Below are 25,539 nucleotides of genomic sequence, written 5' to 3'. Positions count from 1 at the left end.
ACGCCGTCAGTGTGTGGGAGCGGCAGCAGCTGGAGCTGAGCTGCTGGCAAAGAGAGGACTGGGGGCCACAGCAGGAGCGGCTGGGTGGGGGTGCAGAGAATGAGCCGAGACCAGCCTGTGCCCACTGCAGCCTCACGGTCCACAGTTCCTTTCAAGGTGCACAAATTTGTTCACTGGGCCCTTAGTCTGTCAATAAAACTGATTACAACAGCCCAAAACATTTTTATACTGAAATTACAGTAGATGTATTTTTAAATTTTTTACTAAATTTACTGGGGTGAGCCCTGGCTGGTTTTTCTCAGTGGTTAGAGCGTTGGCCTGCAGACTGAAGGGTGACAGGTTCAATTCCAGTCAAGGGCATGTACCTCAGTTGCAGGCTCCATCCCCGGTCCTGGAGGCAACCAATCCATGTGTCTCTCTCACATTGATGTTTCTCTCTCTCTGTCTCTCCCCTTCCCTTCCACTCTCTCTAAAAAATCAATGGAAAAATATCCTCAGGTGAGGATTAACAAAAAAGAAAAAGAAAAAATTTTTATTGGGGTAACATCAGTTAATAAAATTATATAGGTTTCATGTGTACAATTCTATAATATATCATCTGTATATTGTATTGTGTGTCCACCACCCAAGTCAAGTCTTCTTCCATCACCATTTATCCCCCATACCCTCTACCAGGTTAACTCTGAATAGGTGAAAACCTAAGCAGTTAGAGTTGAACTCTTACTAGTACTCAGGTGCCTTTCCTTGCTTAGTACTACTTGCTCAGAGCAAATGCCTCCCAATACATCAGCCAGAAAGAGGGCTCTTATCATCCAGTTTCCTAATCATGTTGACTGAAGACAATTACTGTGATACACTACTATACTACCATGTAAAACGGGTCTTAACTGAAACCCTTATTAAAAGGGCCTAAAAAAATGACAAAACTTAGTACAGATCTAAAATACTAACCAAAATCTAATCTTGGCACCTTTACTTAGTTATTTTTATTTTATGTGATCTCTCAGTCCACAAAAATAGTCTTATTAAAGGATATCTGACTCAAAAAGCAGCTAAAGTGAAATATATGACAAGAAGTTTATATACCAAACAGTTTAATTCAGAACATTCAAACCGCATTATTTTTTAAATGTACTACATTTCCACTCTCATTACAATGTGGTATAAAACATCCCTAGAAACCTCTTTTCCTGACAGATAAATCAGAGAAAGAATATCATGGCATAAGCGGGAAAACAAGGCCAAACCTATAAATCCCTTAATACTATTCATAAAATCTTTTGACTACATATTTAGTAGATTCAGTAATTTTTCAAAGGAAAAAGCAAACTGCCTAAACAGTATTTTCCTAGAAGGAAAGATAAAACCTTTATTTTTTTTAAGTATCCTAGACTACATATCTATACAGAATTAATTTCTTTTAGGTAGATCAAGTTAATCATGAAAAAAGGAAATTTTAAAGAAATCTAATAGAAATAATCAACTTGAACCTAGAGGCATACACAAATGCTCTCTATAAAACTAAAATACAGCAAGACTCAGACCTTCAAACTATGTAAGAGTTTCTACATCTTCAAAATGCTAACATAAGCAACTACTAATGTCTGATTAGTTTTCCACTGCCCAGATTACTATACAGATGTGTTTCCATTTAGCCGTTCAATTCAGGCACAATGTTATTATTTCTTTACATGTTGAATTACTTCAAATCACATGTAAGAATTTTATGGAACAAAATTAAGTCTTTTGAAATCTAAACCTTATATAATCATTTCAGTCTATTCTCTAAGGTTATAAATAATGTAACAAAGCAATAGTAATTCTAGTTCATGAACTCATTTACTCTCCAACTTCTCTATATAAACTTGCTATAGAGGATCAAACTGATTTTATTATTTAAATTAGTATTAGATGGTATATTACTTTTAGTTCACATTAAAATAGGAAAATTTGTGCAGTGGTACAGACATATAAAAATTGTTTATTTGCCCTAGCCAGTTTGGCTCAGTGGATAGAGTGTCAGCCTGCGGATTGAAGGTTCCCAGGTTCGATTCTGGCCAAGGGCACATGCCGGGGTTGTGGGCTTGATCCCCAGTAGGGGGTGTGCAGGAGGTAGCCAATCAATAATTCTCTCTCATCATTGATGTTTCTACCTCTCTCTCCCTCTTCCTTCCTCTCTGAAATCAATGAAGAAATATATTTTAAAAATTGTTTACTTAATTTATATCTGTGGGAATCAAGGACCAATTCCTATTACTATATTTAATAGTGAATGTTTCTGAACTTTGCTTCTCACCAAATTAGATCTACTTTTAAAATATAAGTTCTTACACTCTATTTACATTCCATAGATAGTAATACATAGTACTTGTCCTATGTAATAAAAGCCTAATATGCTAAGTGTCCGGTAGACTGGTCAGCAGTTCAACCAATCAAAGCATAATATGCTAATGATATGCTAAGGCTGCTCAACCACTCGCTACAACAGGCACTGACCACCAGGGGGCAAACAGTTGACCGGTTGACCAGTGGCTATGATATGCACTGACCACCAGGGGCCAGATGTTCTGACTGTTAGGTTAACTTGCTGCTGGGGTCCAGCCAATTGGGACTGAGCTCAATGGGCCAGACACACCCTGGAGCTCTCCCGCGGTCCCTCTCTGGGGCTGGCCCACCTCCCACATCTCTCCCCATCCCCGATCATGCACTGGTGGGATCCCTTGGCCTGGCCTGAACCCTCTCGCAATCTGGGACTCCTCGGGGGATGTTGGAGAGCCAGTTTCAGCCCAATCCTGCAGGCCAGGCTGAGGGACCCCACTGGTGCATGAATTCATGCACCAGGCCTCTAGTATTTCCATAAAAATGAATGTTAGCCATATTGGTTCCATTTCTAAAATGTATGTTCTTATTTCTTGTCTCAGTGATGTTCCACATGGTACTTGTTTTTCTATAAAAAGGAATGTCAGTCTTTAAGTACAACAATTAAAGACTCGGTCTCTCTCATTCTGAAATATGAGCAAAACAGGGTATCTTTGCAACCATTCAATATGATTTGATTCAGCCATAATACATGTTCATGTATGTACTCATGTAATTCAAATGAATAAATGATCATCTCATCAAGCAAATATTGGTAACTTATCACCTGTAGGACTCTGTACTTGTAATAAAAAGACCAGAGCATGGTTCCCTCTCAATGTTCCTTATCTCAACAAATATCATCATCATTTATTCATTGTCAAAGTCAGAAACCTAGCAGATAAACTCTGTTTTTCTTGTCTCACATCATCCCATCAGTAACAAGTTTTACTTCCCAAATACATCTCAAATCTCCCCTCTGCCTCTATTCTGGTCTCAACCTTCATCATATATCGCCTGTACTATTGCAGGCACCTTTCTTTGTTTCCACTCTGGCCCCCGTAATTAATACTCTACCAAGAAACTAAATTTTTTCAATGTAAGTCTAATCAAGTAGATTCTTACCTCAGAAGTGTGTAGACACTGCTACATTGCTTTTTGGTCAATGAGATGCTCTACAGAAGTCTGAGAGGAGTTGGGATATTCCCTTTTTTTAAGAAAACAACACAAAAACTTGCTTATTCTTCCTTATGCCCACAGGATTCTCTTTTCTTTTTATTAAAGTTTTGTGCTTTCAATCTACAGATTGAAGCCTTTATCTATTTTAGAAAAATTTTCTATTTTATCTTTGAGCATATTTTCAGTTCTTTTCATCAGCTTTCTCTAGTCTGACTTCATTATGTATCAGTTTCTTTATAATCATTCTTTACTGTTCTTTAACATTGATTATTGATTTCCTTAAGCTTACCCATTGTCACTGATTCTTTTCAGTTGTATATATGTCTGTATTTAAATATGTATACACTAGAGGCCCAGTGCATGAAATTCGTGCTTGGGGGGGGGGGGTGTCCCTCAGCCCAGCTTGCACCCTCTCCAATCTGGGACCTCTCGAGGGATGCCCAACTGCTCGTTTAGGCCCGATGGATCGGGACTAAACAGGCAGTCGGGCATCCCTCTCACAATCCAGGACTGCTGGTTCCCAACCACTCGCCTGCCTGCCTGCCTGATTGCCCCTAACTGCTTCTGCCTGCCAGCCTGATCACACCCTAACTACTCCCCTGCCAGCCTGATCAATGCCTAACTGCTCCCCTGCCAGCCCGATTGCCCCTAACTGCCCTCCCTTGCCTTCCTGGTTCCCCCCAACTGCCCTCCCTTGCAGGCCTGGTTCCTCCCAACTGCCCTCCCCTGCTGGCCTAATTGCCCACAACTGCTTCCCCTGCTGGCCATCTTGTGGCAGCCATCTTGTGTCCACATGGGAGCAGCCATCTTTGACCATATGGGGGTGGCCATCTTTGACCACATGGGGGCAGCCATCTTGTGTGTTGGAGTGATGGTCAATTTGCATATTACTCTTTTATTAGATAGGATGCATTATTTGCCTTCCACTAGGTAAAGATTTAAATCCTTTTTCAATTTATTTCTTGAGTATTATCAATTCATTTTTATCTCTGAGTGTCTTTACTGAACTTACAACTCTCCTTTGAGTACTTTTTAAAAGAACCACATTGTCTTTCATTTCCTTGAGATAACAGACGAAGTGCATGAACTTGGTATTTATTTGGGAACTCTTTGAAGCATGTTCATCTGCCTTTTCTTTATATTCTTCTTTCCTTTTTTCAGGTTTTTTTGTTGTTGTTGTTGTTATTTAAGCCTTTTCTCTTTATTATTGTTTAAATGGTGTCATTTCCTGCTGAAGTAAGAAAGGGGGTAGATAACTAAGAGGAAATGGATTGGTTTGAAAATTTCCATAGGAAATACTGCTTGTAACAGTTTCACACCAAACTCCCACCATTCCACCCCGCTCCCCGGGGTATTCATTTTAAACTTTCAGGTGGTGATGTGGATCCCACCTTATGCCTTTTCAGATAATAACTCCCTGTGTTGCTCATGAGTGGTTCTTACATCCTCTTTTATCTTCCCTCTCCTTTACCTCAGAGAGTGTCTCTGACCTGGAAGGCTGGGTGGATACGAGAAATGGTTTGCCTCCAAAGTTTCTCCTTCACCATCCCTTCTCTTCTCAGAGGGAGTCCAGTAGATCTATCTCACAGGGACATTCTCTTCCTCTCCAAGGGAACATCCACAACCACTGAATGGCATTTCAGAATGCTGATACTCATAGAAGATTCTCCTTGTCCCAGTGACTTCCAACAACTGCATGTGTTCCTCACTTCTTTTTTTTTTTAAAAATATATTTTATTGATATTTTTACAGAGAGGAAGGGAGAGGGATAGAGAGCTAGAAACATCGATGAGAGAGAAACATCGATCAGCTGCCTCCTGCACACCTCCCACTGGAGATGTGCCCGCATCCAAGGTACATGCCCCTGACCGGAATCGAACCCAGGACCCTCCAGTCCGCAGGCCGACGCTCTATCCACTGAGCCAAACCGGTTTCGGCCTCACTTCTTTTAACTGGGGGGTTGTTGAACTTTATTTTAGCATGCCTTGTTTTCTATTATTCATTTTCTTGTTAGAAGAAGGGGAATATTCTGCTATTTTAAGTAAGAGTTTCTATAATAAAGTATATTTTAAGTAAAATTTTTGAATTGTATTGGAATTGCTTTTATATTCACACAATATGAATTAAAGTTGAACTTTGTAATGATCTGATTAACTTAGTCAATGTAGACAGCCAAGATAAATTTGTCTTTAATAATTTATGCTAATCAAATGGACCAAATCTCCTTTTTATTTAGTGCTATATAGAAGGCCTAGAAATAACTTTCTACTTTGGACATCTTCCTCCCAGTCTACAATGGAGGAACTAGCCATGTTTACCTGATTTCAGCTGAGATCAAACTTCTCTACATTATTCATGTGCAGTCCTACCAAAGGAATTAAATATTTCTGTACAATATACCATTGGAAAAGAGGTCACGCCAGCATTTGTTTTGCAGGGAGTGATTTAGGGTCTGTACTGCTTATATCCTCTTGAGTTGTAATTTTTAACCATATTCTTTTATGACTCAGTTTTTCCTTTTTGTCCTTGAATTCCACTCTATCTGCTATGGATTATTGCTATTTCGGCTTCATTTTATTTATATTTTTCCTGCCACTTCCTTGTCCTATTTTCACTCTTTTTTGTTATCATTGTTAATCCTCTCTCAAGGATATTTTTTTTCCATTGATTTTCAGAGATTGGAAGAAAGGGAGGGGAAGAATGAGAGAAAACAACATATGTACATTGCAGTTTAAAATTTGTAAATATTCTTGAAAAGGGGCCTAACACCAATTTTTAAAACTTTAAGTTTCTCATTTTATGATAACTTAAATATTAAGATCTATGTTAATTAATGTTGGTCCTTTTACTGTATAATGAAATAGAAGAAAAGACAAGATTACATGTGGATTAGCCATAGGCACAGGGGCTTGAACTGAAATGGCTCTCAATAAGGAAGGAGTCAAGACTCGCCATGCCTGACCTCACAGCACCCTAGGAATGCCCACCTTTCCAACACTGCTTATTTAAGGCCAGAATGTCAATATGGCAACAGTTATATTAACTGCTTTCCTTATAGCTTAATTTTTGAAAAATATTTAATTTTCTGTTGGCCCTGATTTTTCAGTTACTCTGTTTATTACATGATCATGTTTCAGTCCCTCTCAGGCCATTGACAGGGTAATTTTCTAATTGCATCACCTATAGGATAACATTATGTTCAGAACTTCAGAATGTCCTCCCTTCATTAATATAAACCGTGTTTTAGAACCAATATTAAGCTATTTACAGTTATCTACACAGCTGAAATTTATCAACTCTATAAAAACATTTAATTATCCTATTAAAAGATGACTATTATAAAGAAAAGTATGACATGTACATATCATGTTTTATTATGTTATTTTTTTCATGCCCTATATCTTCCAAGTTAATTTGGCAGCAGTATTGGGAAACAGTCTAGGAATTTAAAGGGAAAAATAAAATCACAGTAACATGTGGTCTTAAAATAGCCTAAACTGAGGATTACTATTTAATTGAGAACTTTCTGACTATGCCATGATTTTGAAATAAAGCAGAACTTTTTAAACTTGCTTTTCCAGACATTTTAACCATGTGGCAAATTTCATTTTGCTCCTATGGCTCTATTAATCTATTATATTTTTTTTAGAAAAATGGAGCCCAAAACTTATCTTTGCTACATAAATGTAATTAAATAAATAAGACTTCAGACATTACCAAATCCTGAAGGACATTCAGAAAGTTTGAGATCAGGTCATACATTTTTAGTAACTGTGTTCAGAAAACTCGAGCTCTCTGACAAAACAGCAGGCTAGAAAAGTGTAGTGCAAATACGGAAGATGAGGAGAGTCAATAACTTGGGATTTACTGGTTGAAGTTAAAGGCTTTTCTCAACCTGGACTATTCCTATGAAAAGTGGTTTGAGGAAGTATTTTAATTTTAATCACATTTATTAATCCAAAGGATATTTACATCAATTGCATGTTAGACACTAGAATTAATGAATAGAACAGAGACATTAATTAATAAAACATATTTCTGCCCTAATGAAGCTTATATTCTAGCTGGGGGAGAATAAAGACAATAAATAAGCAAGTATATTAGAATAAACAAAAAGTGTTACTCTAGCAATTCTAGTCATTATTAATCTACTAAATCTATACAGTTCTTTATCTTTAATAGTAATCTATCTAAGTTATATGGTAATTTATATTCTGATCTGGGAAATCTATGTAGTATAGTGAATACTAGAAAACCTGTAGTATAACTTACCTTCTATTTAAAAAATTCTTGCTTTATCAGGAACTATATGTACTCAGACTGGTAGTTGTATCAAATTGAGGCTATGCACAAGCTCTGCAATCAACAATTCTCATCTGAGTTTTAGGACACTGGACTGGCTTCCTGTAATATGCCATTTACATGGGCTGAGCAGATGACAACTCTGCCTCTGCCACGGGTTATTAACATCAATTTGAAAAACATCAGATCTAACTTTGCATATGATTTAATTATAACAAATAAACCTAACTCACATGTCTAAAATATGAGTAATACCATTTCTTTGAATAATACAAGAGTACTTTTCCATTTTTCCATGATCCCACTACCTTCTGAGAGTTCATTACAGAGCTCTGTTTCTAAGCTCTAAAAATGGGTTTAGTACATATGACATCAGAGAAGTAGCCCAAAAAATAATAAGAAGTTTTACTTCTTATTAAGGGGCACCAGACCAAGGTGGGGCACTGGTTGCTGTCATCAGGGCAAGCCTCTGGTGGTTACTGAAAATTCTTTGCTCCCACGCGCCGCAGTCTTGCCTGCCGCAGTCCCGTCTGGCGCTCACACCTGCTGCTGGTGCTGCCCCCACTCGCACCCGCTGCCAGTGCCTGGCGACGGTCCAGATTGCTTGGTGATGTCAGCGGATGCGAATGGTGGCTGCTGGCCCAAATTGTTCCATTGGGGCAGCAGCCACTGCTCGCACCCACTGACGGTGCCAACCCCACTCACACCCACTGCTGGCGCTAGCCCTAATCACTCCACGCCGTCAGTGTGTGGCGTGGAGTGATTAGGGCAAGCCATCATGGTGGCTTGAAATTAAGGCAATTATCCAGTGAATATGTAATAATTTTTGGCTACTTGGCTTGGAGTTTACTGTTGCAGTATCCTCAGAGATCTAATCTAGCCCTGATATATAAAATATGTATCAGAATGAGTTTGGAAAAATTGCCTGCAGACAAGATTGCAAACAACCAGGTTATAAACTCTGAAATAACTGTAATCCTGGAAGTCCACACTTTGTCTTTGAAGACACTATCCTATCTAATAAAGAGGGGATATGCTAATTGCATGCTGTTGCAAAGATGTGGCGCCCACAGCCAATAAGGAGGGAATATGCTAATTGATTGCCCCACCCTCAAAGATGGCGGCACCCACAGCCAATAAGGAGGGGATATGCTAATTGACTGCCACGCCCTCAAAGATGGTGGCACCCACAGCCACAAGATGGCGGCGCCTAGTGCCTTCGGCCCCGCTGGGGCAGCAGGCGCACGCAAGGCCGGGCCTGCCCCGTGCACCTGCCTCCAGAGTCCCCAGTCCTCTTAGGCCCCCAGCCGCCCAGGGCTGGCCCAAGGTGCAGGCAAGCCTCGGATAGTGGCTGTCCAACCACCCAGGGCCAGCCTAAGGCACAGGCAAGCCTTGGATGGTGGCTGCCCAACCACCCAGGGCCAGCCTGAGGTGCAGGCAAGCCTTGGATGGTGGCTGCCCAGCTGACCAGGGCCACCTGAGGCTCAGGTAACCAGGGCTGGCCGAGGCTTGCGCTGCCAGCAGTGGCAGCAGCAGAGGTGTGATGGGGCATCGCCTTCCCCTGATCACCAGGTTGCCTCCCGCCCTTGAGGGCTCCCGGACTGTGAGAGGGGGTAGGCCAGGCTGAGGGACCCTCCCTCCAGTGCATGAATTTTCATGCACTGGGCCTCTAGTTGTTAATAAAATTGGGTAGTTCTCTTCTCCCTGTTGCCTAGGCGTGAGTTCTCATATCTTGTATGAGATTAGGAAAAAGGAATAAAATGTTTTTCCTGGGTATTTACATGAATATAGTTTGAGGAGCTGTGGGAGAGAGCATAGCGTGCCAAGTGGATGAAGACATGGAGTGGTTTGTCTTCTGACTCTATTAAATATCTTAAGCTGTATTTTAAAATTTTCTCCAATTTTTCATATTACCTCTCACTTCTGCATTTATGCCAAGAGTTGAAAAATAATTAGTTATTAGGCGCCCAAAAGATAAGCCATCTCTGATCATGCTTGCTAATGAAGCTGCTCTCAGAAATGGTACAGGGTTAAAGGTTAACCCCCATAGTGGCAGGTCCTCCAAGTGCAGTGAAAGAAGACCTGACATGTGGGTGACTCTGTACATAGGCAGACGGCTAACTCACCTTGGCAAGCTCCCGTGCGGATGTTGGGGATAAAGCCCCGCCTGCAGGGCTGAGGCTGGGCCGGACACATCTCACAGGGGTGGCCCCAGGCCCGGCCAATGGTGGCACAGCACAGAGTCTTCGTGCAGACAATGCCTGTCAGCTGCCCTTGGCACATCTGGTTGTTGACCTGAGTGAAACATGGGCCAGTCCTGTAATCTGGAATGTGAAAGAAGATGAAAAGATCACACACCAATCTTACTCCAGTACTTCCAAATACATAAAGCAGAGTTTATTTCTTCTGACTAAAGTGTCTAAAGACAAAAGGTCAGAAAGTTTCATTTTGAAAATTCATTTTTCAAAACATGAGATTTCAGTGTAGTCTACAACATTAGACATTGTAAGTGGGTGGCTCAGGGGCTGTGTCTGGGACACAGATGTGTTTTCTTGGCCCACATAATGTTTTAAAAGAATTTAAATTTAGTAGCCAACATTTTTAAATTGGAAACTTTCACATGAAAATTTTATTTCTGGCTTTTCTTGAAAAGTTGAAGCTCTGGCCATGCTAGCCTGCCATGCTTCATGGCAGCGATGGAGCCATGTGCACACTCTCTATGACACCGCTCCCCAGCCACTCCCAGCACTCCTCACTCATTCACATGCCTTGCCTGCACCCTGGCGCCTGCTTGAATAACTTCTCTTACTTAGCAAAGATTTTCTTTCCTTACTAGGTAGATAACAGTTCACAAAATCAAAACAGAACTGATAAAGATATATCCTTCCATATCACAAATATATTTGGCTAGTCTAATCATTTATGAACATTTAGTTCTAACAATTTGATTTTTGTTTCTGTGTCAGTCTGTTTAGTTGTATGTCCTTCAGCTAGCTAGAAGGACAGTACTAAGGAGGCTCCTAGTCATGGATTCTTTCTAAGTAAGTTAATATTATATGATCTCCATTCTCTAGAAGGTGACTGTACCATTGTTCAACTTCTGTTATGATGGCAATAAAAACGTTTGTAAATGTATGTCACATATGATCTGTAGGCAGACTTTTCTATGAATATTAAGCACAGTCTATTTAGAGCCCTGTATCTCAAAGTGTGGTCCATGGACTAGCAACATAGTGCATCACTTGGGAGCTGGTGAGAAACGCCAACTCAGGTCCCACTCCAGAATCACTGAACTAGAATCCGCGTTTTAACAAGATATTCAGGAGATCCATATGCATTTTAAGGTTTAAGAAGGACTGGTCTAGGCTATGGGCAACATGAAGGCATTCCTACTCTTTCCCTCTTCCTGCTATAATTTACTTAAATGAACCTTTTAGATGATCAGTATATATATTCCTTTAAGCAGAACTGAAACATTAAATAATTTTTAATTTGAATGTTGTTGTTGCTGCTGTTTTAAGAACATGGAAAATAAAGGTGAGTTTCCTGAAGACTGACCAATTAAATGATTAATATTTGTTAAAAAATTACAACAGAAATATGTGTGTGTGTTGCGGGGGGCGGGGGGGGGGAATTTCCCTTTCACAGAGATTGTATGCATTCAGTTTATTAACTCTTGGGAATGTAACATAATAGTCAGGATTTCCTAATAAGCCCGAATGCAAGTGACATAATTCCATTTGAAGAGAAAAGCCAGAACAAGTTTATTTGAGATTTTTTGAAAGGAAAACATCGATTGGTTGCCTCCTACACAAACCCCAACCTGGGATCAAACCCAAAACCTAGGTATGTGCCCTGACCAGAAATGGAATCTACAACCTTTTGGTATACGGGGTGATGCACCAACCAACTGAGCCACTCAGCCAGGGCTGTTGATAAGGTTTTTATGAAAAATGGTTACTGAACAATATCAAACTTGTATATAAGTTAACATTCAAAATGCTAAGCCAGACAGACTTAGATATCATCTAAATGCTATAGAATGACAAAAATACAACTTAAAACCACATAAAACTCCTATTTTTTTAAAATGAAGAATGAGGTTTTCTCATATAGAGAACACTTTAAAAGTTCATTATAAAGAAACAAAATTTGAAATAGGGAACACCTTTTTAGCAAGCTGCTTTAACATTCTGTTACTCTGCAGCTGAAGTTCAACCAAAATAGTTCACTGTAATCCCTTACATAAGAACAACAGATGTGCTGGCTACAAATCACGTTTCTGAAAAAGACCATCTTTGTAGTATACACGTAGATATGTCAACCTTGTAAATAAGCATGCTTCCCACACCACAAATTGCCAGGTTATAAATTTTTAAACCTACTCTACTATCCTCCAGACAACACATTATTTTGCCATTTTAAATAAATATTAGACTCACAACAGAGTAAACCAAGTTCTGAAAAATTTGAGGAAAAGTTTTCACACAAAAAATATAAAACGCTTATTTTTTTTGGTAGATTCATGCATATATACCTATGTTGACATTCTGTACACATTTAGGATTCCCAGAGAGAAGCCTGCATAGTCTCTCTCATAATCCCATTCTTAAATAAACCAACTTGTCAGGAAATTCATTCCTTCTCATTGCAACACCTCCTTAGAATTATATCCTTTCAGTCTGTCTCTTTAGAGAAGAGGTGTATCTGGAAAATGATAGATGTGTGTCCTTTCAAGTTGAAGGTTCTAATAAAGCTGGCCTCAGACTCCCCTTCCTAGGAACAGAGTTTATGCCATTCCTTATTTCTTTTGCCTAAATTTCCTTCCTTACAAATTGTGATGAACCTAGTTTCTTTTATGATTGCGTTTTACTTTCTGGTTGGCAACTGATTACTTTGACATTTAAACTTACAATGTCACCTCCTTATTCAAGAATTACTAACATGTATGCGAGCAAATATTAGAGGTTGAAAAGGGATTTCATTTTCTTAGTCAGATCAAAACATTCTATTCCAAACTTTACAGTATTTTAATTATGGTCAAAGAGTTCTAAAAGACCTTAATTAAATGTTATTGGCTGTGGATTCTCTTCACCAAGATTTCATCATGGGTCAGATATTGTATGCCATCCTAGCCATGCATAGTCAACGAAGTATAAAAGGAGAGAACTCCTTATCACGTTGGTAGCTGGAACCAGTGGGTTGGAAAGAGATATTTCCCTCATTATTATACGAGCAAGAAAATGTTGTTTAAAATTAGCTTGGGAAACACAAATATTGCTATTTTGATATTCTAATATCTAAGAGCAGTATATCATGTTAACTTGTTTTATATAATTTCACTTTCATGCACATTAAGCAAATGGTTCAGTTAACAAACTCGTCAAATGATTTGGTGCTTCCTGCTTCTTTCTGTTTCACATAACTTCATTAAAGTACAACTTACATATCATACATTTACCTGTCTTAAATATACAATCCAATAATTTTTAGTGATTGCACAACCTTTACCACATTCCAAATTTTGTTTTTGTTTTTATTTTGGCTTCTCAGCAGGTATTTTTTAAAATTGTAATTGACATACAATATTATGTCAGTTTCAGGTGTGCAACATGGTGATTAAACATTTATATACCTTACAAAGTGATCACCAAGATAAGTCTAGTAGTCATCTGTCCCCAAATGTAGTTATTATAATATCATTGAGTATATTCCCTATGCTGTACATTATAACTCTTTGACTTAATTTATTTATAACTACAAGTGTGTACTTCTGCCCTAGCTGGTTTTGCTCAGTGGTTAGAGCATCCACCTGCAGACTGAAGGGTCTCGGGTTCGATTCCAATCAAGGGCACATGCCTTGGTTGTGGGCTCAATCCCCAGCAGGGGCATGCAGGAGGCAGCTGATCAGTTATTCTCTCTCATCATTAATGTTTCTCTCTCTCTCTCTCCCTCTCCCTTCCTCTCTGAAATCAATAAAAATAAATAAATAAATAAATAAATAAATAAATAAAGTGTGTACATCTTATCCCTTACCAAAACCCAATTTTGGAACATTTGCATCATCCCAAAAAGATTTATTGTGCCAATTTCCAGCCCCAGTCATCCACGAATCTACTTCCTGTCACTATAAAATTGCATTTTCTGGAAATTTATATGAGACAATATAATATGTTGTCTTTTTTGGCTGGCTTCTTTAGCTTAGCAAAATGGATCATCCATGCTACGGTATGAGTCAGTACTTGACTCCTTTTTCCTGCTGAATAGTATTCTACTGTATGACTATACCACATCTGCTAATCAGTGGCCATTTGCTGGGTTGTATGGCAAATGTATGTTTAACTTTTTAAGAAACTGCCAAACTGTTTTCCAATATAGCTTTGCCATTTTATATTCTTACCAGCAATGAATGTGGGCTCCAATTTTCCACATCCTTCTAATATCTTTTATTTATTATCTTTTTAATTATACCCTATGTTACCATTTTACTTTAAATAAATACAGCTGAATATATTTGGAATTCTGTTATCTATATATATAAAAGACTAAGTGACCGACCATCCATCGACTGACCAACAGGCCGGTACAAATGACACACTGGCAATTTAAAAATAAACGTTGACTCGTGCATGTGCGAAACATATAAAGCTCTCACTGGCGCCATTTCTATTATAAAGGTCGAATAGTGATATTAAAATATTTTGTATTTTAACTTTATAATACTATATTATATACAATATTCTGACATATAATTTTTTGCAGTAACGTAATTACCGCACGAATCTTTCTTCTAATTAATTTCCTTTCAATGGGCACGAATCCATGCACCAGGCCACTAGTAATTTCATAAGTCCACTTAATGTAACTAGAGATGCTAAACAGTGCTGGATAACCAAAGTTGAGTATTACTTCTGTGCAACCTTTGGAGAGGTAATGGAAGGTAAAGACAGAAATAGGTCTGGTGGGGGATTTGGGGATTAGGGAAAAGAGATTTTGTTGTTGTTTATTTTTTGCTTATTTTTTTAATGTTATAGTTTTCTTCTGTTTTCTGGAAAAGATGAGCATTTCTAAAAGCCAATGGGAATGAGATGTAGCTGAAGAGGAAGGATTATAATTATTAAAGGAATAATAATCTTTAGCACAAGACCCCTAAAGAGTCAGACTGAGTGAAACCGGAATTTGTGAGGAGCAGTTAACTTAGATCAGTGGTCGGCTCACGAGCCGCAGTTTGCCACTCTGCTGACTAATGAGTTTGCCGACCACTGCCTTAGATAGAAAAGCACTTCTCTTGTAGCCTGAGGGATGAAGGGCAGGATGCACAGAGATATAGGCATATTTATATAGTAGAGGGAAATGATCAATGTCCTCTCCCACCAATGTCTACTTCATGAAACGGGAGATGGGATGATAGGTTTTTGGTGGGGGGTGGCTGGAAGTCTGATCTTTGAGGCTGAGATGGTACTGCAGATACTGTGCGTCAGAGCTGACCTGAGAACTCAGCAGATTCCCCGGGGACATCCAGGGCCTCTCTACATAGATGAACAAGATGAATTTACAGTGGCAACAATAAACCTATTTTCCAGTGACTCTAGGCAGCTGACAGGCTCACTCAGAGATGAGGGTTCATCCATGGTTAGGGTTTTGTCTATTAGATGTGAAAAAGAAATTCAGATGGCAAGGGAGTTTAAGAGTATTGTTAATACATATTTTTAAATGATGGACCATGGAATCTATGGTGGATTAAATGGGAAGTGAGAAAAAGAGAGGAAAGAAAGGCTAAGTAGTAGGAGAAAGCACTGAGGTCAATGGACCAGGTACCCCTATAAGGTCCCACATGAGAAGGGAAAACAGTTACAGTGACAGTAATACATCACTGGGTGCCCATGTGGCTGAAACAGCATTTACTTAAATGTCAGAAGAATGTAGTTATGCTATACAGCAGCATAGATTGTACACCGCATAACCAGGAGAAGCTATCCACACATACTGTAATGTAAATGTCATCACCTCCCACTATACAATGGGATGCCCCTATTAGAAACTTTATATGCTGTAACTACAAGTCAAACAATGCCACAAGATATCAGATTCCATCCATTCCCACTTTAGTACAAAGAACTGCCTGATCCTAGAAAGTATATGAAAATATATGGGATTTCCATCAAGCTGCACAGTCTTTGGACTTAGGCAAGAAGGCATTCCCATTCTCAGGAACCAAAGAAATGCAGCATGTAATCAAGTGATCACTTGCATGAGAGTTGCATATATGAGTGCATATAATAATCTGTGGAATTTTTCTTACAATCCTGGCTGTGTGCCTATCTCCTTTGAGTGACAGAGTTTTTACACAGTAATTATAAATAAGGTTTGATACATCCTATTAAGATAATAATTGAGAATCTAGTCAGTATGCCAGCTGAAATCTCTGATCACAGACATAAATGGAGCAAGCAGAGAAGGAAAACTACCCAAATATATGAAATGATGTAATAGTTTCTATAGTTTCAATAAAAGGTACCCTGAATGTCTGCAGATACAGACTTCATACTGGGTTAAATATTCAGGGTTAAATAAATTCAAATAACTAGATGGTAATTATCTTCCTTGATGTCAACCTTGGGAAATTAGAATTAAGTACAGAAATGTTTAAGAGAATCAAAGCCATTAAGTGAATATTTTTTCTTTAAGAAATCTGTGCAGAGAGGAAAGATGGCGACTGGCAGGAAGGTAGGGAGGGAGAGTGTGTGAGAGAGTGAGGGAGCGATAGAGCTGTGTGTGGACGTGTTGGGTGTGTGTGTGAGTAAAATAGGGACAGTTAGACCCTGCAGTTCTTCCAGAGGGTTGTCAATCTGGGCAGTCTTAGACGGCAAAACCCCGCTGCCGCCACAAACACTCCGGGGAGGACACCAGCAGCACAGAGACCACGCCATCTTGAAGAACAGAACTGCTTGAGACTAGAATCCTAGCCTCACCAACACCCAGTCTGGTCTCTGAAGCAAACCAGGACCCTACAGCCACACTGGTAAAAGACCTGCGATCACTACTGCAGACCCAGGGACACCAAGACTCCAGGCACCACAGCCGCAGATTTCTGAGTCACAAAGCCAATCCCCCTCCCCCACCACCCCCTGCGGCAGCGACATAGAAACTACCAGACCCCAGCCGCACAATAAGGCTTTCTGCACACACAAAGCAGTGGCGACTCTGCCTGACTTTGAGCCTTGGTGTCAGACACGGGAAGTTTGTTTCCCGCGACTCTTCTTTGTGCCCAGGCAGGGAGACTGAGTTGAATCTGAGCCTAGCTGCTCATCCCTAGGGAGGTAGTTTTCTGTGACCAGATCCCGCGCCCACGCCGGGCAGGGAGACAGTGCTGAACTTGAGCCCAGACTTGTGAACTCTGGGAATTTGTTTCCTGCGTCTAGTCTCCGCGCCCAGGCAGGGAGGCAGTCCTGAATTTGAGCATAGGCACACGACCTTGGGGAGATTGTATTCTGCAACCAGATCTTGCACCCACACAAGGAGACAGCACTGAATTTGAGCCTGGGGGTGCAAACATGGCAAGTTTGTTTTTCATGACCAGACCCTGCACCTTAGCAGAGAGGCTGAGCTGAATTTGAACCTGGATGTGTGGACTCGGGGAGTTTGTACCCCATGACCAGACCCTGTGCCCACACAGGGAGGGAGTGCTGAATTTGAGCCTGGGTGCATGGACACGGGGAGTTTGTTTTCCACTGTGCACACCCATGTGACCAGACCCCACACCCACACTAAGTGGCAGTGGCACCTGACTTTGATTCAGGGCAAGTGCACACAGAAGGCTGTTTACTGCAGGGCAGAAGTGGACCTCCTGCAAACACAGTGCGACTGAGCAACCTGGTCTCCCAAGCAGATTGGGGACCCTGAATCTCCATGCAAGAGGCAGCAATGAGCACCAATGACTAGACCAGCCTTGGGCAAACTACGGCCCGCGGGCCGGATCCGGCTGTTCTATCTGGTTCTCTTGCTCTCCCCTCCTCTCCTTTACTTTGAATTTATATTAGTTCACACAAACACTCCATCCATGCTTTTGTTCCGGCCCTCCGATCCAGTTTAAGAACCCATTGTGGCCCTCGAGTCAAAAAGTTTGCCCACCCCTGGACTAGACTCTGTTCCTCATTGCATGTACCTGGGATCCCTGATTCCCAGTACATTCACACTAAGAGCCAGTGACTCTAATTCTTGGCACATGTGCACACAGGGACCCTGATTCTCAGTGAGAGGTAGCACCAAGCAACAGAGACTCTGATACTCGATTCTCGGCATGGACACAGGGAGCCTCTGACTCCTGACACGCAATAGGGGACTTTGATTTTTGGCACATGCCAGTGGGTTCTCTGTTTCAACATGGCGCAGGCAGGGTCCCTGATTATAGATGCACACACGAGGCCACACTAAGCGCCTGTGACACTGACCCAGGGCGAGCGTGGCTCCCACCAACCCACAGCAACTGCACATCTTGGTGTCAGAGCTCTTCAGTGACACTTGGGGGGTTCAAAACTCCCATTGCACATGGCCCAGGCCCCCACACCTCGACATTTGAACCTTCTGGTGATAGTCAGAATGGGGAGACGACGAAACAATCCCCAGAGGGAAAAAAAGGAGGAATCGCCAAGAAAGGAAATAAGTGAAATGGAAGCATGCAACATGACAGAAAAAGAATTCAGAGTAATGGTCATACAGTTCATACACCGGATGGACGAAAAAATCAACAACCTATGCAAAAATCAGGAAGAAATGAAAAATGATATAGCTACAATCAAAAACACCATGGAAGGCTTCAACAGTAGACTAGAAAAAGCAGAGGGCTGAATTAGTGAGTTAGAAGATCTGGTACAGAAACAAGCCCATTCTCAAAAGCAACTGGAGAAAAAAATTAAAAAGCAAGAGGAGAGCCTAAGGGAGCTTTGGGACAATGCAAAACACAATAACATACGTATAATAGGGCTGCCAGAAGGACAAGAAGAGCAGCAAGAATTAGAAAATTTATTTGAAGAAATGACAGAAAACTTCCCAAATATGGGGAAGAAAAATGTTACTCAAGTACAGAGAGTCCCAAGCAAGATGAATCCCAAAAGACCCACACCAAGACACACCATAATTACAATGGCAAATGTTATTGACAAAGGGAGAATCTTAAAGGCTGCAAGAGAGAGACAGAAAGTTACCTACAAAGGATCCTCCATCAGATTATCAAATGATTTCTCAACAGAAACACATCAAGCTAGAAGGGAATGGAAGGATATATACAAAGTGATGCAAAGCAAGGGACTGAATCCAGCAAGACTATCAATCAAAATTGAAGGGGAAATCAGGAATTTCAGAGACAAAAAAAGGCTAAGGGAGTTTATCACTACCAAGCCAGCAATGCAAGAAATGCTAAAGGGAATGCTGTAAAAAGAAGAAACAAAAAGATAAGAAGGAACACAGCCTCAAAAAATAAAAATGGCTACAAACAAGTACCTTTCAATAATAACTTTAAACGTAAACTGACTACATGCTCCCAATCAAAAGACATTGAGCAGCTGAATGGATAAAAAAAACATGACCCATATATATACTGTCTAAAAGAGACCCACCTCAGAACAAGGGACTCACACAGACTGAAAGTGACGGGATGGAAAAATATCTTTCAGGCAAATGGAAATGAAAAAAAAGCTGGGGTAGCAATAATTATATGTGACAAATAGACCTCAAAGTGAAGGCCATAACAAGAGATAAGGAAGGCCACTTCATAATACTAAAGGGATCGATACAACAAGAGGATATAACCCTGATAAACATATATGCACCCAATGCAGGAGGACCCAAATACATGAAAAATCTCCTGGAAGATATCAAGAGAGAGATCGACAACAATACAATCATAGTAGGGGACTTTAATACACCTCTGACATCACTGGATAAATCCTCTAGACAAAAAAATCAGCAAAGAAACAGCAATCCTAAATGACTCACTAGATCAGATGGACTTAATTGCCATCTTCAGAACATTTCACCCCAAAGCTGCGGAATATACGTTCTTTCAAGTGCACATGGGACATTTTCAAAAAAGAACCACATATTGGGTCACAAGCAAAGTCTCCCCAAATTCAAGATGATTGAAATCATACCAAACATCTTTTCAGACCACAATGGCATAATATTAGAAAAAAACTACAATAAGAACAATCCAAAACCCTCAAACACTTGGAAGCTGAATAGCATGTTATTAAATATTGATTGGGTTACCAATGAGATCAAAGAAGAAATTAAAAACATTCTGGAAACTAATGACAATAAAAACACAACAATCCAAAACCTATGGGACACAATGAAAGCAGTCCTGAGAGGCATGTTTATAGCTCTACAGGCATACCTCAAAAAAAAAAAAAAAGAAAAAATGGTAGTAAATCATCTAACGCTACAACTCAAAGAATTAGAAAGACAGCAACAAGACCAGAGTGAGCAGAAGGAAGGAGATAATAAAGATTACAGAAGAAATAAATGACATAGAGACAAAAAAAAAATACAAATGATCAATGAAACCAAGAGCTGGTTCTTTGAAAAGATAAACAAGATTGATGAACCTCTAGCCAGGCTCACCAAGAAGCAAAGAGAGAGGATTCAAATAAACAAAATCAGAAATGATAGAGGCGAAATAACAACAGACCCCACAGAAATACAAAGGATTGTTAAAAAAATACTATGAACAACTCTATTCAAACAAACTAGACAACCTGGAGGAAATGGACATATTCCTAGAAAAATAGAACCTTCCAAAACTCAATCAGGAAGATTCTAAAAATCTCAATAGGCCAATAACTATGGAAGAAAAAAAAGCTTCCAGCAAACAAAAGCCCAGGGCCAAATGGCTTCATAGGGGGATTATACCAAACATTCAAGAAAGAACTAAAACCTATCCTCCTCAGACTATTCCAAAAATTCAAGAGGAAGGAACACTTCAAAACTCATTCTATGAAGCCAGCATCACCCTATTACCAAAACCAGATAAAGACAACACAATGAAAGAGAATTACAGGCCAATATCCCTCATGAACATAGATGCCAAAATCCTCAACAAAATTCTAGCAAATTGGATCCAGCAATACATCAGAAAGATCATACACCATGATCAAGCAGGTTTTATACCAGGGATGCAAGGATGGTTCAATATCCGAAAATCAATAAATGTGATACATCACATAAACAAATTGAGGGAGAAAAATCACATAGTCATATCAATTGATGCAGAAAAAGCATTTCACAAAATCCAACACCCTTTCTTGATAAAAACTCTCAACAAGGTGGGAATAGAAGGATCATACCTCAACATCATGAAAGCCATATATGACAAACCCACAGCCAGCATCACACTAAATGGACAAAAACTAAAGCCATTTCCCCTAAAAATAGGAACAAGACAGGGATGCCCTCTCTCACCACACCTGTTTGACATAGTACTGGAAGTACTAGCCATTGCTATCAGACAAGAAGAAGAAATAAAAGGCATCCAAATTGGAAAAGAAGAAGTAAAACTGTCCTTATTTGCAGACGACATGATACTGTACATAGAAAACCTGAAAGACTCACTGATAAGGGTTTAATCTCCAACATCTACAGGGAACTCATACAACTCAATGAAAGGAAGATAAACAATCCAATGAAGAAATGGGCAACGGACCTAAATAGCAACTTTTCGAAAGAAGACAGAAGGAAGGCCAAGAGATATGAAAACCTGCTCAAAGTCACTAATTATCCGAGAGATGCAAATCAAAACAACAATGAGGTAGCATCTCACACCTGTCAGAATGGCTATCATTAACAAATCAATAAACGACAAATGTTGGAGAGGGTGCGGAGAAAAAGGAACCCTGGTGCACTGCTGGTGGGAATGCAGATTGGTGCAGCCACTGTGGAGAACAGTATGGCGTTTCCTCAAAAAACTAAAAATTGAACTCCCATTTGACCCAGTAATACCACTTCTAGGAATATATCCCAAGAAGCTAGAAACATCAATCAGAAAGGATATATGCACCACTATGTTCATAGCAGCACAATTTACCATAGCTAAGATTTGGAAACAGCCTAAGTGACCATCAGCAGACGAGTGGATTAAAAAACTATGATACATCTACACAATGGAATACTATGCTGCGCTAAAAAAGAAGGAATTCCTACCATTTGCAACAACATGAATGGAACTGGAGAGCATTATGCTAAGTGAAATAAGCCAGTCAGAGAAAGATAAATATCACATGATCTCACTCATCTATGGGAAATAATGAACAACATAAACTAATGATCAAAAACAGATCCAGAAACAGGGAAGCATCGATCAGACTGTCAAACCTCAGAGGGAAGGTAGGGGAGGGTGCGGGTAAGGGGAAGAGATCAACCAAAGGATTGTATGCATGCATATAAGCCTAACCAGTGGACACAGACAACAGCGTGGGGAGGGCATTTGTGGGGGAGGGGGTTTGGGAAGGTAATGGGGGTATGAGGACAAATATAATACCTTAACCAATAGAGAAATTAAAATGCAAAAAATGAATAAATAAATAAAAAGGAGACCACAAAAAATTTAAAAAAAGAAATCTGTGCAAAAATTACATACCTGTAATATTTAACAGTGTTTGGCCCTTTCCATTAGATTGCCTTGTAATCACAATTTAAAATAATTAACACATTTATTTAAAGTTGTGATTTTTAAGTTAAATGTGACTATGCATGCATACATACAGAATTAGGTCATTGAAATGAAATTCAAGTTTTATAAATTAATATTTATAGGTTTGAGTATTGATACATTTAGTTTTTAATTACCTTTTTAAGAGTTGAGTAGCTGCCAAGATTTTTAAGTTGCATAAGTGAAGATATTAGATGTATTTAATATAGAAAAGCAGTTTAAAAGATATGGAGGTGATTCATTAACAAGTATGAAAATGGAATCAAATATCACTTAAAAGCCTCTTAAAGTGACTACTAAAATCCACTAGATTTCTTAATACATTAGTAATATTGATAAGTTGCATTTAAAAGCTCAAAGAATATACCCTAAACAATTGAAAACAGGAATTTGAAGAAATATTTGCAGATCCATGTTCAGAGCAGCATTATGCACAATTGCCAAGAGGTGGATGCAACCCAAGTGTTCACTGATGGATGAATGGATAAACAAAATACACACTATGGAATATTACCCAGCCTTAAAAAGGAAGGAAATTCTGACATTTTAACAGCACAGATGAACCCTGAGGACATCACTCGCAGTGAAATAAGCCAGTTCCAAAACGAAAAATGTTCTGATTCCATTAGAGTAGTCAAATTCACAGAGACAGAAAGTAGTATGGTGGCTGTCAGGGGCTGGAGGGAAAGGGAAATAAGGAGTCAGTGTTTAAAGGGTACAGAGTTTCAGTTTTGCAAGATGAAAAAGAGTTCTGTTGATGGATGATGATGATGGTAGCACAACAAGCACAACAATGTAAATGTACTAAATGCCACTGAAGTGTACACTTAAAAATGGTTTAAGATGGCCAATTTTATGTTATACACAAGAGGCCTGGTGCATGAAATTCATGCACTGGGGGGAGGGGGTCCTTCAGCCCGGCCTGCACCCTCTCCAATCTGGGACCCCCTCAGACATCCCTCTCACAATCCGGGACTGCTGGCTCATAACCACTTGCCTGCCTGCCTGCCTGCTCCTAACCGCTCCTGCCTACCAGCCTGATCGCCCCCTAACCGCTCCCCTGCCAGCCTGATTGATGCCTAACCACTCCCCTGCTGGCCTGATCACCCCCAACTGCCCTGCCCTGCCAGCCCGATCCGCCCACAACTGCCCTCCCCTGCTGGCCCAGTTGCCCCCAACTGCCATCCCCTGCTGTCCTGATCACCCCCAACTGCTCAAAAATACCTTCTCCCCCAGTGTCGGGGAGGGGGCAGCAAAATATAGAAGACATCCCTCCCTATTGCACACGAACCCTATATACAGGCCCATCTGGCCCAGGCTGGTGGGATGCTTGGCACATTCTCGGATCCCTGTTCAGGGATGGAGGGGTGACTGATGGCAGCACATGTGACAGGGGACCTCCGGGTGGCTATTCTGGTCCTGGCTACTGGTCCTGACACTTCCTGGTCCTTGGTTCCTTCCTGGTCCTGCTTGCAGCCCTGGTCTCCCTACCTGGCTCAGCCTCCCCTCTCCATCCTGGCCTTAGATGGCCCCCTTGGCTCCTGGGGGCTCTGTCCTCCCCTCCCAGCCTGGAGGTCCAGAGGGGAGGTTATGGCTTCTCAGAGACTCCCGGCAGCCCTGGCACTTGTGTTCACACAGGGGAAGGGGTGCGTGTGGCAGAAGCAGCTGTATAAATGCGGGTGCAGGGGCAAGTCCTCCGGGGTCACTTGGACAGTTTGCTGATGACGTGGCTCAGGGCCGTGTTGTCATCCTTGAGGCACTGGTTGTCATCCCAGAGGTTGGACAGGCCCTTCAGCTCCTCTTTCAGCTCAGCGGCCTTGTGCTCCAGGGCCCTGCGCTCCAATCTCTCCAGCTCCAGGAGGGCCGGCCTCTCTGCAAAGCACTCCTGCCTCTGCATGGCACGCTCCAGCTCCACCTTGAGCTGCGCCAGCCAGCAGCATGATCTGGGTCAGGGCCTCACAAAGACTCTAGTTCTCAACGTGCAGCTCTGCATAGAGCTTCCTAAAGCCTCCCTTGGGCTCTTCTGATTCGGTTTGGGGTTCTGGGTTGAGGGCCCACTGCCTCCGGTGGGAAGGGCTGGATTCTGGGATGATGTCCACTGGCTTTGCCTCCTCCTGCCTCCGCAGGCCTTCTCCTCTCCTTGCCAACGCTGTGTTGCTCCCTGGAGGCCTGTGGTCCCTCTCCTTGCCCATCAGGCACCTCTACTCTCTGAGCAGGGCCATTAGAATTCTTAACCCTAGGGACTCAGGGCTGCCAGGAAAGGTCCAGGCTCTGTGCAGCCCGCTCTTGATCAGGATGGGAGAGTCCCATCAGGGGCAGGCTGGTGAGGGGAGGGGCCGCAAGGTTGGCCAGCCCCACCCCCTGATTGGGCTGGTTCGCTGGCTACAGTGGGCGGTGGCAGCGGTTCACTGGAGGCTGATGGGAGCCACCAGTGCCCACAGGAGGCGGGAGCAAGAGGCAGGAGCAAGCCACCATCCACGGGAGACAAGAGGAAGCCGCAGCTGCCTGTGGGAGGGAGTTGCCTCTGCTGCCCCCGGGGGCCAGAGGGAGGGACCGAGAGGTCAGCAATTCAGCCCACTTGCCAATCAATGCCACCACATGGCAATGGGTCATCCATCTGTTGTTTTGGTTGTGATGGCCCCTGGCTCTTTATATATTAGGATAGTTCACAGTTTAAAAATATGATTTTTTAAAAGCTCAAATAATAACTATGATTTTGAAATTATATTTAAATGAAGCAAACCTGGATTTTTACCACCAAAATAAACTTTGAGTCTTTTTCATATACAAAGTCACCATGGAGGGCACTGAAGCATCCCCAGCAACACTTACTACTTGCCTTGTGATGGACATTTATATTGTTTACAGTTGACTTCAATTGAACATATTTATTGACTATATGCTCTAGCTTTCTGTAAGGTAAATTCCTAGCACTGGATTTCTGGGTCAAGTGTCCAGTTTGAAGAATACTCAAACTAATATTCTGAACTGCTCTC

At 41.0% G+C, this 25,539-nt stretch overlaps 1 protein-coding gene across 1 annotated transcript in view; it reads right to left on the bottom strand.

Moving 5' to 3' along the window:
* FBN2 (fibrillin 2) overlaps positions 1–25,539 on the bottom strand; it is a gene marked incomplete at both ends in the record, with an annotated part of 272,359 nt that overhangs the window by 179,412 nt on the left and 67,408 nt on the right. Inside the window, one exon of the mRNA XM_080678695.1 lies at positions 9,966–10,163. Coding sequence (XP_080534821.1) covers positions 9,966–10,163 — 198 coding nt within the window. The remainder of the gene's footprint in view (positions 1–9,965; positions 10,164–25,539) is intronic.

Source organism: Plecotus auritus (assembly GCF_963455305.1).
Source record: "Plecotus auritus genome assembly, chromosome: 7".
NCBI classification, from domain to species: domain Eukaryota; kingdom Metazoa; phylum Chordata; class Mammalia; order Chiroptera; family Vespertilionidae; genus Plecotus; species Plecotus auritus.
The sequence above is the reverse complement of the archived record's forward strand: the minus strand, read 5'-3'. Positions and strand labels throughout refer to the sequence as shown.